Here is a 13,848-nt window from a genome sequence, read left to right as displayed (position 1 = left end):
CCGACGCCGTACATGGAGGTGGAAGGCGAGGCCAATGCCACGGATCTAGAGGAGTGGCTAGGCCCTGTGGAGGAGTTGGAGATGAGGCGGATAATTGCCAAGATGCGAGCAGGTACAGCGCCTGGATTGGATGGGTTTCCGGCGGGTCTTTTGAAAAAACTGGGCCCCAAACAGAACCTCGAGTTGCGGGTGATGCTAAGTGTCATGCTGTAGACTGGGGGGATACCTACGGATTGCAGACGTGGTCACATGCTGTTTCTGTACAAGGGGCCGGGTGAGAGGAGCAGCTTTGCGGCCTACAGGCCAATCACCAACTTCCATCATGTACAGGGTACTCGCCCAGGTCCTCAGGTGGAGAATGCAAGCTTGGGCAGAGCGGACAGGAGTTATTGGCGAACTCCAGAATGGGTTTCGGCAGAGGCACCGCTTGGAGGACAACTTGTTTGTCCTCACGCAGTGCGTGGAAACCGCATGCTCGGAGGGGCGAGAGCTATGGGTTGCGTTCTTGTATGTAGAAAAAGCCTACGACTCGGTGGAGCATGTTGTGCTTTTCGCCACAGCTGCCTAAAGTGCTCGCGAACGGTCTGTTTCTGTATGCGTTGGAAATCGCACCGCGTTTGCACCGTCCTTGTAGAAGATAAGGCGTCCTTGGCTAAGCTGTCAGCATGTTCGTTTCCCGCTACACCGACGTGCGACGGGATCCACTGGAATTGCACGGTGAAGCCTTCATGCTTAAGCCGCTTTAGTAGGAGTAGGGATCGCTGACAGGTCTTTTCAACAGGTATACCCCGTACATCAACCAGTCGTGACGAAGGGCCTGAAAAGAGCCGAAGCCTGTCTGCTCCACCGCGTAAGAACAGACTCAGCCCGTACACCAGCTTGGCTACATAAAATCAACATTGTTTCATCCCCTTTGTGCCCCTCGTGCAGTGTGACTGGTGACATTGATCACTTCATTATGAACTGCTCCAAAACCAACCCTGAGCGGACGAACTTTTTTCGTGATCTCCAGAAGTTAGGAGTGCCCCATGCTACATCGGAGGACATTATTTTTCCTAGGGACCACTGGATTGTGCGAAGAGATGTGTCTCATCTCCTACTCGGATTCTTGCAGTCCACAGGACTAAGTGAGGTGTGGTGACATAGCGGGTCTGTTATTTTAGGACTAAGTGATGTGTTATGACTTTGAGAGATTTGATATGGTATTGGGGACGATTAGGCGGAGCAATTGCCGGCAGCTATGCAAGGCTAAGTCCGCCTTATTCAACAATACTTACTTACTTACTTACATGTGCTTTTGAACACGCTGCGAGCCATGGGCCTCCCGGAGTTGGAGATCCAACTGATACAATGCCTATATTCCGGCACCGAGGTGGTCGTGGAGTGGCAAGGCCGAAGCTCGCAGCCGGTGCTGATAGGGGGAGCACTATGTCAAGGCTGCCAGCTGTCGCCGTTGCATTCATGCTGCCCTTGTGCGATCTGGACGCTGACATTCAGGACAGCGGTAGGGATTTTGACCGGCAGTACATGGAAGATGGCGAAGTTGTTCACCAGCTACTACCCGGTCTGCTGTACCTGGACGATATTCTGCTGACAGCGAACTCAAGAGCATAACTCCAGGAGTTGCAGGATATCTGCCCGCGGCATCCGGATCGGCTGGGACTGCTGTTCAGCCCCGAAAATGAGCGGTGTTGCAGTGGGGGCGCTCAGGTGAGGTATAGTGGATCATGCAGGGAGAAATCATTCAGGTTGCGTCCTCGTACCGCTACCTGCGGGTGGTAGTGTACACAGAGCCAGATTACCTGCGGCAGTATGAGCAACGAACGAAGAAGGCAGTCCTGGGCCAGAATGAGCTCGAAGCGAAAGCCTTATGGTCCTTTGACAAGCTGGAGCTGCTACGGGGCTTGTGAAAATCGCTGTCAGTGCCAGCTCTAACGTTTGCGAACAGCGTCCTGTGTCCCTCAGCTGCTACTAGGGAGTTCCTGGAGCGCCACCAACGAGAAGTCGGCAGAGTGACTCTAGGCTGTCACAGGACGACACCGAACGAAGCAGTGCAAGCCGATATTGGGTGGGTGTCGTTCGAAACTAGGGAAGCCATCGCGAAGCTATGCTTCGAAATGCGAGTATGGTAGCTAGGTAGTGAGAGGTGGGTAGACAGGGTGCGTAGGTACCTCCTCTTTACTGGGTGGATACCTCCTCTAGATACCTCCTCTTTACCGCTGGACGAGGTGCCTGGGAAAGCTTTCGTGGAAGGACGAGGTGGCGTTGCCTAGTTTGAGCAGGCTGAAGGAGACCTCTGTGAATGGAAAGGCAGTGCATGAGCGCGTCAAGGTGGTGGAGAGTCAGCACTGGCGGAAAAAGCAGCCAACAAGCCGGCAATGCAAGTGTATATTGCTCACAAGCAGTCCATTCGCCAGGAGCGTCTGTATGACAATGCCGCGGGGAGCGGCCTGGTGTTTGAGGCGCGTGCAGGGGTGCTGAGAACCAGGCAATGGCACGTGCGGTGTGGACTGTCTACTAGCTCTGGCTGCACTTTCTGTGGTGCCGAAGAGGAGAATGTGAAACATGTAGTGCTGGAGTGCCCACAACTTCAACCGGCCCAACCTAGTGGGCTGACTCTTGAGCGGGCTCTGGGCTTTTGGCCCGACCTGCCACCGGGCGGCGCTGCAGTGGCTAGCGATGTGGCTAGTGAAGTGAACCGAGAGGATTCCGGTGGAGCTGTGCAGGTGGACCCGAGGGGAGAGATCGAGCGAACTAAGCGGTGATTGGAGTGTTGGAGGCAGCGATCACTGGAGTGTGTGAGTGCAGCAAGAAGGACTGACTGATGTGAAGTGTTAGATGGTAAACTGTGTGGCTAGCACACTCACAGCATTCTCTAGTGAGATAGTTCGCCCGTTTCAAAGGGAAAAGCCATAAATCCGTATCCGTATCTGTATCCGAAAGAAAGTCCTTTGTTCCGACTAGAATCGTCTCCACCCTGTGGGACCGGAGGCTACGGTACAGAGGTCATTGCAGTGTATGTGCTACCAAGTCCCAGTATAGCTCTCGCGCACTTTTACAGCGAGCAGGTATTCCCACGAAAACAGCGTCTGCAGTGAAGCCACCGCGCTCGCTATCACCACCGGCCGTGCTATCACCTCGTAGAACCCGGTGACGCGGGAGCCGTAATCGACATAAATTGATGTGGCAAGCCACGGCCTCAAGTGGAGGGAGCCTAGGCATTGGATGGGCGCTTGAAGGAGCGAGTCAGCCTGGTGGCGGAAATATGAGAAGCGCTAGACTACGAGCTTCAGTTCCACATTTATCAGTCAAATGCCCCCCCCCCCCCCCCCCCTCCACGTTCCTGAAGAGATTTTTGCGGCGCATTATTTCGTATCGGTACCGCCAAATAAACACCGCCGACGACTGGTGTCGACTCAGTACCGAGCCGGAATCGATAGTGGTAATGCGCGCTGCACACAGGATCGCGGAGTAAGCCATCATGTTGCACAAAAGGGACCTAGTGTAAATTGATATGTCCCGGTTTCTCCATGGGTGAACCTTCCATTCTTCCGCGTTAACTTTCGGTTTCCACCGAGGCGCCACCGCGTGGCCCACGCCAATCGTTACACATAGATAGGTCTCAACGCCGTCAGACTACCGTATGTTGAAACACTTGCGTGGTTTGCATTGCCAGCTTCCCAACCAGGGGCCCCCTCGGATTTTTCAAATTTCAGCTCGACACCTGAGAAACGGCAGAACTGGCCTGCCAGTCTGAGCACTTCCCCAGCTTGGGTGCCCGTTGAGCAGACTAAGGCGACGTCGTCGGCATATGCGAGAACTCGGAGTTCCCGTCCACCCATAACAACCCCTTCAATTCAGCAGCCACCATGCGACACAGAGGCTCCAGATAAAGGGCAAAAAGCAGTGTAGACAAGACATCCCTGCCGGAGCAAGTTTTGTACCATGATGGGGACTCCTACCTGCCAATTTAAGATTACGCTCGTCGTGGTTTGAGTGTACAAAATCCGAATCCACTCCAACACGGTGTCTCCTAATCCGCAGTGCCGTAGGAGTGTGAAGAGAAATGACCGTTGCACCTTGTCAAACGCTTTCCTGAGGTCGAGCTGAATCACAGCCAGCGGATCTAACCCCAGTTCTCCCGCCTCCCATGTGGTTCGCATCCAGTGCAGGTTGCAGTTTATTGTTCGGCCTTTAACGCCACACGTCCGGTGTGGGCCTACCGCCGCACTAAGGGCTGCTTCGAGTCGTTGAGTGAGTATCCGAGCCAGGATTTTGTAGTACGAAGACAGAAGGGAGATCGGGCGGAAGTCCGAGGTGCTTGGGGTTGAACCAGATTGGGGTGTCTTCGGCAAGAGGACCAGATGGCTGTTTCACATGGAAGGGGGTAGTAGCTTTCTTTGCAGTGTGTCCCCGAAGACTGTAGCGAGGATTGGGCTTAAACTTTTTTTAAAAGCCGCCCGGAGCATCTGGCTTTGTGGTGTAGGTCATTTCAGATGTCTTACACCACACAGACAGACAGACAGACAGACAGACAGACAGACCACACAGACAGACGGCACTCTAGACACTACGTTTTAGAAAAAAAAATTGGCCGCATATCTGCTCCTTTCGTCGCAAATATCGACGAAAGACGATAGTCGACTGGCACCCCTGGCAAGTAAATTCCTCCCTTCTCTTTCCCGCTCACCTCTCATGCTGTTCATCTCCCGTCTCGTTCCTCCCAAGATAACACGCTAGAGGTTTGCTCAAGTCAATTTAAACTTACGCGTTCCGCTGCTTCAAGCCGGTTGCCTCGATGCTAGCACTGCCGTACGGCGGAGACGCGCGTGAATCGAGTCACCCTACTAGAACGTTTATACAACCACGTTGCCCTACTCCACGAGCCTTGCAAGCGGAACGTGCAACCTATCTAGTGGAACATGTCGTGGATGTTGCCGTTTGATTTTTTTAAATGCCGCCAGGTAGCACGGGCAACAGCAGGCGACGGTTTTCTGCAGTTGATGTAGTATTTTATTTGCTATTGCGAAAACCAAGCATCCGTGAATTTTTTAAATAGAAGAACACGGCAAATATCACTCATGTATTGATTTTCTGCCTTATATTTGGGTATCGTCTAGTTCTTGTTCAACAATGTTGACAAGTATTAACATTGACACCGAACTTGGACGTTTAGATTTGACTGTGGGTATATAAGACCAGTTGCCCAGTGTCTGTTTCACTTTGGCCGCGTGACTGAATCGAGTCACAGACAGACAGGCAGACAGACCAAAATTTATGCGCTTAATTAGCCTAAGAAAGACTATAATTTTTAAAAAAGTATCCATGACACTCGGGACCTGAATCACCCTATAGTTGCACGGGTCCCATCTGACATTTTTTAAACCGGCGCAACTTTAACTGTCCCAAGTGGATAGGAATATATCGAGCTGATCATTGATTGGCTAGCCCGGTACAAGAGCTTAACAGCTAAGATTACACTATTGTCATCCCATCGCACTAACAGGCTGCCTGTACAACCTTCTTGAGATAAATAAGAGGCTCGCACACTTTTTAAAATACAACGGTCATCTCGATAGCTACGAGGTATTTCGGGTGGAATAGCACTCTTAATATCAACTTGTGGCCTTGTAATCCGACTTAATATATGCATTTATTCCTAAAAAGTATTGCATAATAATATTTCTTTGATTCGCAAAAAGCTTATGGAACCGCTTGACACGACGCAATCCTGGGGGACCTAATTTTTTTAGGTTTCTCGGGAAACTTAGAACTCGTTTGGAAGCCACCTGGCCAAAAGAACATTTGCCCTAAATATTGGTTCAGCCCCCTTTTTTTAGGATCCATTTACAAGAAAATGGCGTGCCTCGAGGTGGATATTGAAGCTGCACATTGGTTATAGTGGAGGTGAACTCACTTCGGAAGGCACTGCCACACGAAAGTTATAATTTTATGTGGGTCGACTATCTCTCAATGTCTTTTAAATAATACAAGTGCAAATTTGGGAATACCAAGTACAGCTTGATGTTAAAGTAACCAGCTGGGTGGATAAGAATGATTTTAAACTTAAAGTTTAAAGTTTAAACTTAATTTTCTCTCGACTCCTATATAACAAATTTACAAAAAAAAAGACACTGATTTCACGTATAAAACAACTTAGGTATCAATGCCCTGAAAGAATCGACATTCCGATGGACCTATCGCACCAATACTGTGCGTATGAGAAATGTCTGAGTGAAACAGGAAGTCTATAATCATATAAACCTCGCAGAAAAAGAATGACATAAAATGGCACAATAGTAGTAGCACGTATCTAGTACATTGTTCAAACAAAATAGCAACTGATAGCGTAGCTTTGGTTTACTGTGATTTATTCGTGCTTTCGGTATTTCCCAGTGTTCAAACTGACGAATATTGCCTTGGTATATTTTATTGTTATGCTTGAAATGTTACTGACCTAGCATTTTGTTTTTTTCGCTTTTACCTCATGACGCTTGAGTAGCAAGCTTTCTTAAAAAAATAACAAGTTTTCATCGTCGAAAGAAAGAGTCCATGTGCCCTTCATAAGTGGCGGCCATAATAAGGCAATTGCCTTTTTGTTGTTGTCTATGAAGTTTCATGGTGTTCGCTTGTGTCGTAGCGCTCCATAACAAGGGGCAATAGTTTGATATGACATAAAAAGCGATTGACATATGAGGAGCCTCGGAGGTTTTGGCAAAAAAAAAAAAAAGTAGTTTAGAAACAACTCTGCAGAACGCGACGAAGTTTTGATGTATCCAAGTAAACTCGAAAACATCGTTGCAGAAAAACCCGAACCAGTTATTATTCCGTCTTATTTTCCGCATTTCCGAGTAGAAATGTGGCTTGCAAAAAGAACAGCCGGTTGGTCGCTTTCCGTGAAACGTTTATCCCTTCTCGCAAACATTCCGGTCAGTCTGCAACCATTCTTCGTCAATAATGCCATTGCTGGTCGCTGATGTTTGGAGCATGATTGAAAATTGTGCGCAATAAACGAGGACACAATAAAAATGGACTCGCGGATCAGCGCACTGGAAGCAGCAAAACCGAAGAAGCAGAAAAGAACGGCCATAAAGCCAGCACTTGTGAGTGTGAAGTCGTGGCCTATAAATTTCTCACATAAAATGGGAACGCACTGACACCTCGCTGAACTGGGAGTCCCCTTTCATGCGTTTTCATTTTACGTACGTGTTTTATCGGCCACGAGTTGGCATCAAGTGGTCCGGCTTTCCATTTTATCGCAGTTCATTTTAGTTTTTTCGGAAGCTGCTTTCGGAATCCCCATAACGAGATTGGTGTTTGGGGTCCCCGGAGCTCACTCCCGATACCTCGCTTTCCATTTCAATGAAGTTTGCGCACAGCCGATATTCAGTGCGTTCATGGCCCCAGGTGCCTTAAAAGCTAAACTTCCCTCGCTCTGGGGGAGATACGGGGCATTCCCCAACAGGCTGCGGCGAGTCCGGGCAGCGTCCCCGCTGACCCGGAACCGTCGGAGTTCCCAGCGGCGGCGGCCTGTTGTGCGGTCGGGTCTCCCCGGGTAACCAGGACACGCTTGGCGGCATTCCAGCAGCGACCAGGGCTGCACACTCCCCTCGACCGAAGGTGAGTGCCCGCTCACTCCAATAAGTCTCGCACTACAATGCGAACGAAAAAGCCGTCCCTTTGTTGCGCTGTAACTGGAAAAATCAACCCTTTCAAACAGATAAGCCTTCCCTTTGATCATCTTAAGATGCCTACCTATAAGTAGAAACAGGCACAGAGCTCGCCCAAAATCCTCCCATCAGATTCTCTGAACGAAACTCCTGGTCGGGGCGGGCCAGGCCGGAGCACGCCTACACTGCATGCGCACGGGCATACCAACGGCGGGGCACTCGACGGGACTGGACTTTAGTGCACCTGATCCCTAGCGGACACAGCGGCATCCGTATGAGGAACCTTGTATAGAGCACCGAATTACTCACCTGCCAACTATAGCTTTGCTACGTAGATCCTATTACTAGCCAACGGTAAGTAGCGACGACCAGTGCCCAAGCACCGTGGGCAGTCTGGCTAAGGTCGAGCCTGGACCCAGCTAGCAAGGAGCATTTTCTTTGGATTGCCGGACGTCTATTCGTCTATTTCTTCCCTAGAATTCGCTTTCTTGAGTCCATATGCCCGCAACCTAAAAAAGAAGCCCGTAGAAATCGCTGATTCTGGCAATTTCCCGCGACTAATGCCGCTGCTACTCGAATGCCGAGCGCGAGATGCCGACGGCGTTTTTGAGTGAATGTGCGCAACAATTAACCTAGGACATCTGGACTGCGCGATAAATATTTCAAATGGTAATCTGCTGCACAGCACTGTTTATTCTGGCCTGCCCTAAAGTGGCACGTTAAAATATATTGAAAGCCACAATTACAGTTATGGTCTGAAATTTTCTTCCGGAGCGCAGTTAGTCAAAGGCGCCATTAAAATATGCTTCCCAAGAAGAAATGAAGCCTCCTTTAGCGCTTGCCGCCGAAGCACAAGACGAAGCATTAGACGGGACTTCAAACAGGCATTAATATCTGTTCGTGTTGATCTATGAAAAAAAAAAACAAGCTCTAAGGCGCCAAAGAAAGTTACAAGGAGCGTCATACCTGCTGCAGGGCGAATGGGGTAACGCATAACTATAGAATCGGAAGCACTGTTAACCAGACACGTAGAAAGCCTCCTCATTAGCGTATATACACGTTAAGGCAATCCAGTGGTTCAGCTTCCCCACATTGCACTCTTTCGACTAATCCATGTGTACAACGATAAAATTTCGGGGATGACGATGTTGAGCGTACGAGTTGGCTCAGATGTGCGTCCTACTCTGTGGCATCAAGCATTGCGAGCATGACGTTCGGCCTTGCGCATTGCAAAGTGCAGATCCCATTTTTGAGCCAAATGGTAGTGTGCCCAGTGCTGCCATTCAGCTCGTTGTATTCGCGGCATGAATTACCCACTTGAGTGCATTGCGGTGAAGCTGAACCATGGGATTGCCTTAGTGTGTAGGTAATGAAATGATTGAAGAGGTAAATAAATATGATTATCTTGGATCAATTGTCCCTGTTAATCCATATACCACGGGAAACAAGTCCTGCCCAGATTTCGTATGGTCGGGGGGTCCGGCAAGCACTCTCAAATAATGAGAAACGTATGCCCCTGTTACACAAAATAACTGTATACAATCCGTGACTGTAACTTGAGCGCACAAAAAACGAGTACTGAACGAAAGACACCAAGACTAGCGCAGCACGACCAATGCGTACTCCCAATGATGGCGCATGGGGCCCAAACATGACGCTTTCCTAAACATGTTGAAATAAGGCAACGTCCGCCGAACGATCCATTCAGAGTAGTATGATAGCAGTAACGCTTAAGGGATACCAAACGAGTTTCTTGGATCAGGAAACAAACTCCGATTGCTGTAATTAATATAAAGATGAGCCCTTTGCACGGGCATGTAAGGTGTAAAGCTCGCAACAGGAGCACCATCCGTTAATTTAATAGAGTGGCAGCCGATATGCGAGACTAGGAGCATGGGAAGGCGATTTGCTCTATGGATCGATGAAATAAGGAAAGGATGAATTTAGGCTTTGCAAGATAGGAGCGGCTGGAAGCCTGTGCGAAAGGTCTTTGCTTCGCAGTGTATAGGCATAACTAGGCTAATTATGATGGAAGCAATGGTGGATGCAAACGGACGCACACGGTTCACGCATATACAGATCTGTTTGTCTAGTTTGTCTAGTTCTAGTTATGTACCATAAACTGACGTAACTCACAATGCGCGGTTCAAATTAATCAACCTTCAGCCAAAAATAGCCCACACAAGACCATACTTGCATTACAGTATATCGCTAACTTTGCATTGTTCAAAATAAGGGTTGCTTTACACAAACCGGAGACCCCTTGCTCTAATGCGATCCCGTGGTTCAGGTTCACCACATTGCACCAGATTGAGCGATCCATGACGCTTACAAAGAAAATTCGGTGAATGACAGCGACGCACACACAATTTCACTCAAAATTGTGATCTGCGTTGTGTCATTGCGCAATGCAGGAAGCCCAGCTTCCATTGGATGGTGCCTCAGCGCAGACAGAGAGACAGACAGGCAGACAGACAAAAAATTTTCTTGCATATCAGCCAGTAATCCTAGACGTCGGCCAAGAGCCCTTGGGCTCTAGCAGCGTCTTCGACCAGCTGAATGGCCCAGACTTGATCCGCTGGGTTGGAGCTGAGCACTACGGTCTCCCATTGCTCTACACTAACGATGTTTGCGACCTAACGTTGTCGCCTGTGGACAGGCCCAAAGCATGTGTGCTAAGTCTGCCCTGTCCTTACACCGGTGACACTTGTCAGAATATTGCCCGGTGTACAGATCAAATTTTTGAGTTACATCGTACGCTCAACATCGCCATTCGCCGAAATTACATTGTTTGATGCATGAAGTGATCACCCGAGAACATTGCGATGAAGCTTAACCACAGGACTGCCTTAGGGTGTTGTATCGAAATAAAACAAGCAGAACGTTCTTCGTACTTGTAATATCGTACAAAAGAAATCCTGTACAAATATATTTGCTGGTGAAAGGCACACTTAGTGGTTCTTAACACCCATTCATCTCAATTCCTGTGTTCATTCGGGCTCCATATTTTCCTCTGAATATCTCTGACATTCAGTAAATATTACCATAACCTGGCCAAAACCTGGCCAGAAAGCTCACTTTCGTCGAAACTACCTTGCTTATATCACAAGCATGCGTGATATCACGAGCATGGCTCACAACTCTCATACTTCGCTCCTCTTTGTCGTTATTGTTGTTGTATATCTCCTGGCGGCCCCACTACCAAACGTCTCACATGTTTATTATGCAAATTTATGGCTGGGCACAGAATCGACTATTATATGCAGAAAACATAACGGTAGAACAGCGCACCTTTTTTTTTTTTTTTTTTTTTTTTTTTTTTTTTTTTTTTTTAGCGTCTTTCTTTCGGGCCCGCGTTTCCCCGTCCGGTTTCGGGACACCGAATTCACCTCATGATGGCCGGTGAGTGGCGCTCAGTATACTTACGTTTTAACTCCTTTCGAAGAGATTTAGTGTACGACGTGACGCGGGAAAATATTGTGACCAGAGGAGGCAGAAGCAGGTGGTGTCGCACACCTCCAGGCCGTACTCTCCAAACACGACGTGAAGAACGGCGCGTAGCCCGCCTCGTGCCCTCGTTTTCATGGCCACATTAAATCATCGCACCATCCACCATGGCTCGCCTCAGTTGTCCTGCCGCCGCATAGCAGTAGCTAGCAGGTTGTATACGCGTAGGAGCGGCATATGTGCAGGGGCGTTCCGGCAGTGCAGCCGGTCTTCAAAATCGGAGACGGATGCGCAGACGCGTCCTTTTCGGCTCATGTGTTCCGCCCTTTATTCGAGACATGCTACATTGGTCGTTTAACAGAACGAACTAGACCGGGCACCTCATAATCACTCATCCCTAAAGAAGAAAGTGTATGCAAATCATAAATAGGAACAGAGTTTTGGCCAGGTGCCATCTGAGGTAGGTACTGGTGTAATCCTCAGCCGCTCGAAACCGGTGACAGCAAAAATGTAGCCTCATCTACTGGCGCGTGCCCTCATGAAGCTCCTGGAAACAGCAGACGCCACGCCACGCTTTCTTTGTGTGATGGCGCGTACAATTAAATTTAGAAAATCTGTGCCATACGCTAGTGTAAGGAGTTTGACAGACCCAAACTGCACTAAAAATTCGATAAATTGCGTGCACACCGGATCATTTTTATTTATTTTTATACCTTTTAACAGTGGGTGTCATAAAATGAAATATCAAAAATGAGCATGGAGAAATCGAAATCAGCTCATGAAACAGCCGAACAGGGAGAAAGCCGCGCGGGCTATTCTCAAATGGGGGTCCCCGGACCTGGGGTGGTCCGCGAAGCCTCCCCCCCAAACTTTATCTTTCCCCTCCATTCGCTTATCCCATTTGCACAATCTTGCTGCTAACGCAAAAGCGTGGCTTTGCCGCATGACATGAACGTTTCTCCTAGTAGCAAATATTTGAACCTCGGCTTTCTGCGCAACACGCCAGCTATGCAAAAAAAAGCCAGACGCACAAGATCAGCTTATAAGTGTTTTAGTGGCTTTTGGCTGCTAGAGGAAATCGTTTGACACTATGATATGCACCAGCAAAAAAGTCGACCTCAAAAGGCCGACATTTAACATGTGAGCGCGACTAACTGCATGTCCAAATCGTTTGACATTGTGACAAGGATCGAAATAGTAGATTGGGAGATCCTCCATCCCTTTTCAAAACCGGGGAGGGGTCTCCGGCGTACTCAGAACTGAGAATGACAGGGCTAGATAATGATGCACTAGAATAGGTGACGACCGAATGTAATTGTCCTGGGTAAGTTTGAGTGCTGCCTCTAACAGCGAAGGAGAAATTCAGGCGAAGAAATAATTGTGCCTGGAGTGCGTTCGGCCAATGTGCACGAGTAATGGACGATGGTTCCCTTCTGTCCCTTCAAAAAATTAAATGCAACCAAGGCGTTTTCCGGTGCAAACTAAAGCGGCATAAAGTGAGTCACCCCGTTAAAACAAAACTGACAGCAGCTCGAAAATGGAAGAACAAAAGTGCGACGTTTTGGCAGCCAATATGGTACGGAGGACGGACAACAGGTAGATCAACCCGAGCAACCGAACGGCTATTCAATGGGCGAAAAACAAGGCAAGACGAGATTCGGAGGCAAATAATGGTTCGAAGGTTATGGCTGACGGCTTTGTTTTCCCTTGGACAGCAACAAAGTGATGGAGATAATGATAAAATACTCGAAACCAAAGGGGCCAGACCTTGGCGGGCCCTCTGTGCGTATAGTTCTGGCCCCTTCTTTGGATGCGTCTGAGAATGAAATAAGAAAAAAAAAAAAACTGTGGTTGGTTCTTCTGTCACAGGAATCGGCAAAACACGAAAGGGAAAATATGCAGCGAAATCTGCAGCTGAGCATGATTTGCGGGTCGGCGGCTGTCTTGTGGGTGTGCTTGGCGAGCGACGTCCTGCTGGCGGGTCGCTTCGGCAAATGTGTACTGGCGTCATTTCCGTGACGGATATGACGTCAGTAAAATCTTGGCGAATCCCGGCATAAAACACTTTCGTGTTAAAATATAAAACCCGAAAACGAACAACCCGAAATATAACGTACTCTTTAGTGCTGAAGGTTGCTTCCCCGCAAGACCCTGTGTGCAGGGGTGCAGCCTTTACAGGTCGCTTGCTTCGTTGTACTGGCATCACTTCCAGGACGGATATGACGGAAGTGAAATCTTTGTGTATCCGGCAATAAAACACTTTCGTGTAAAAAAAAAAAAAAACAAATCTTGCAGGTAATTACAAAGCAACGTTTCCCCGGGAGTCTGGTGCACAGCCGCCAGGTGAAGCACCGAGGCAGACTGGCGGCCGTTCTGGAGTCCCCCGACGTGGTGGGCTGGGCGGGTGGGCCCGGCGACACCCTCCGGCCGGCCGTGGGCTTCTTCAGCCGCTGGGCGCGCGCCGACGACGACGTGGCCTCAAGTGCGGGGGGCGACGACTCCGGAAGGCGCACTGTGATGCGTCGGCGGACGGACCTGGGGCCCGCCGGAAGCCGGACGGTCGCCTTCGCGAACGAAGCACGGCCCCCCGACAACGTGGGCTACAAGGTACGCAGCTGGCACGAGAGTGCGTGCAAACAATTCAGGATAAATTTGGACGCAGCGAGGTAGGTCCAGACTTGGAAAAGGGCTCAACAGAAACGCGGTATTTATGACATACCGCGACGGGGTA

The 13,848-nt window shown here is 49.2% G+C and overlaps 1 protein-coding gene across 1 annotated transcript in view; it reads left to right on the top strand.

Moving 5' to 3' along the window:
* The first annotated feature begins 1,727 nt into the window (after positions 1–1,727).
* The window catches only part of LOC144168612 (uncharacterized), a 63,773-nt gene continuing 51,652 nt past the window's right edge, over positions 1,728–13,848 (top strand). Inside the window, exons 1-4 of the mRNA XM_077697558.1 lie at positions 1,728–1,906; positions 2,609–2,726; positions 7,466–7,620; positions 13,454–13,724. Coding sequence (XP_077553684.1) covers positions 1,728–1,906; positions 2,609–2,726; positions 7,466–7,620; positions 13,454–13,724 — 723 coding nt within the window. The remainder of the gene's footprint in view (positions 1,907–2,608; positions 2,727–7,465; positions 7,621–13,453; positions 13,725–13,848) is intronic.

The sequence above is a fragment of the Haemaphysalis longicornis genome, unplaced genomic scaffold (genome assembly GCF_048455015.1).
Source record: "Haemaphysalis longicornis isolate Haplotype H1 unplaced genomic scaffold, Haemaphysalis longicornis Haplotype H1 scaffold_2, whole genome shotgun sequence".
Classification (NCBI taxonomy): Eukaryota; Metazoa; Arthropoda; class Arachnida; order Ixodida; family Ixodidae; genus Haemaphysalis; species Haemaphysalis longicornis.
This window is presented reverse-complemented; position numbering and strand designations above follow the sequence as displayed.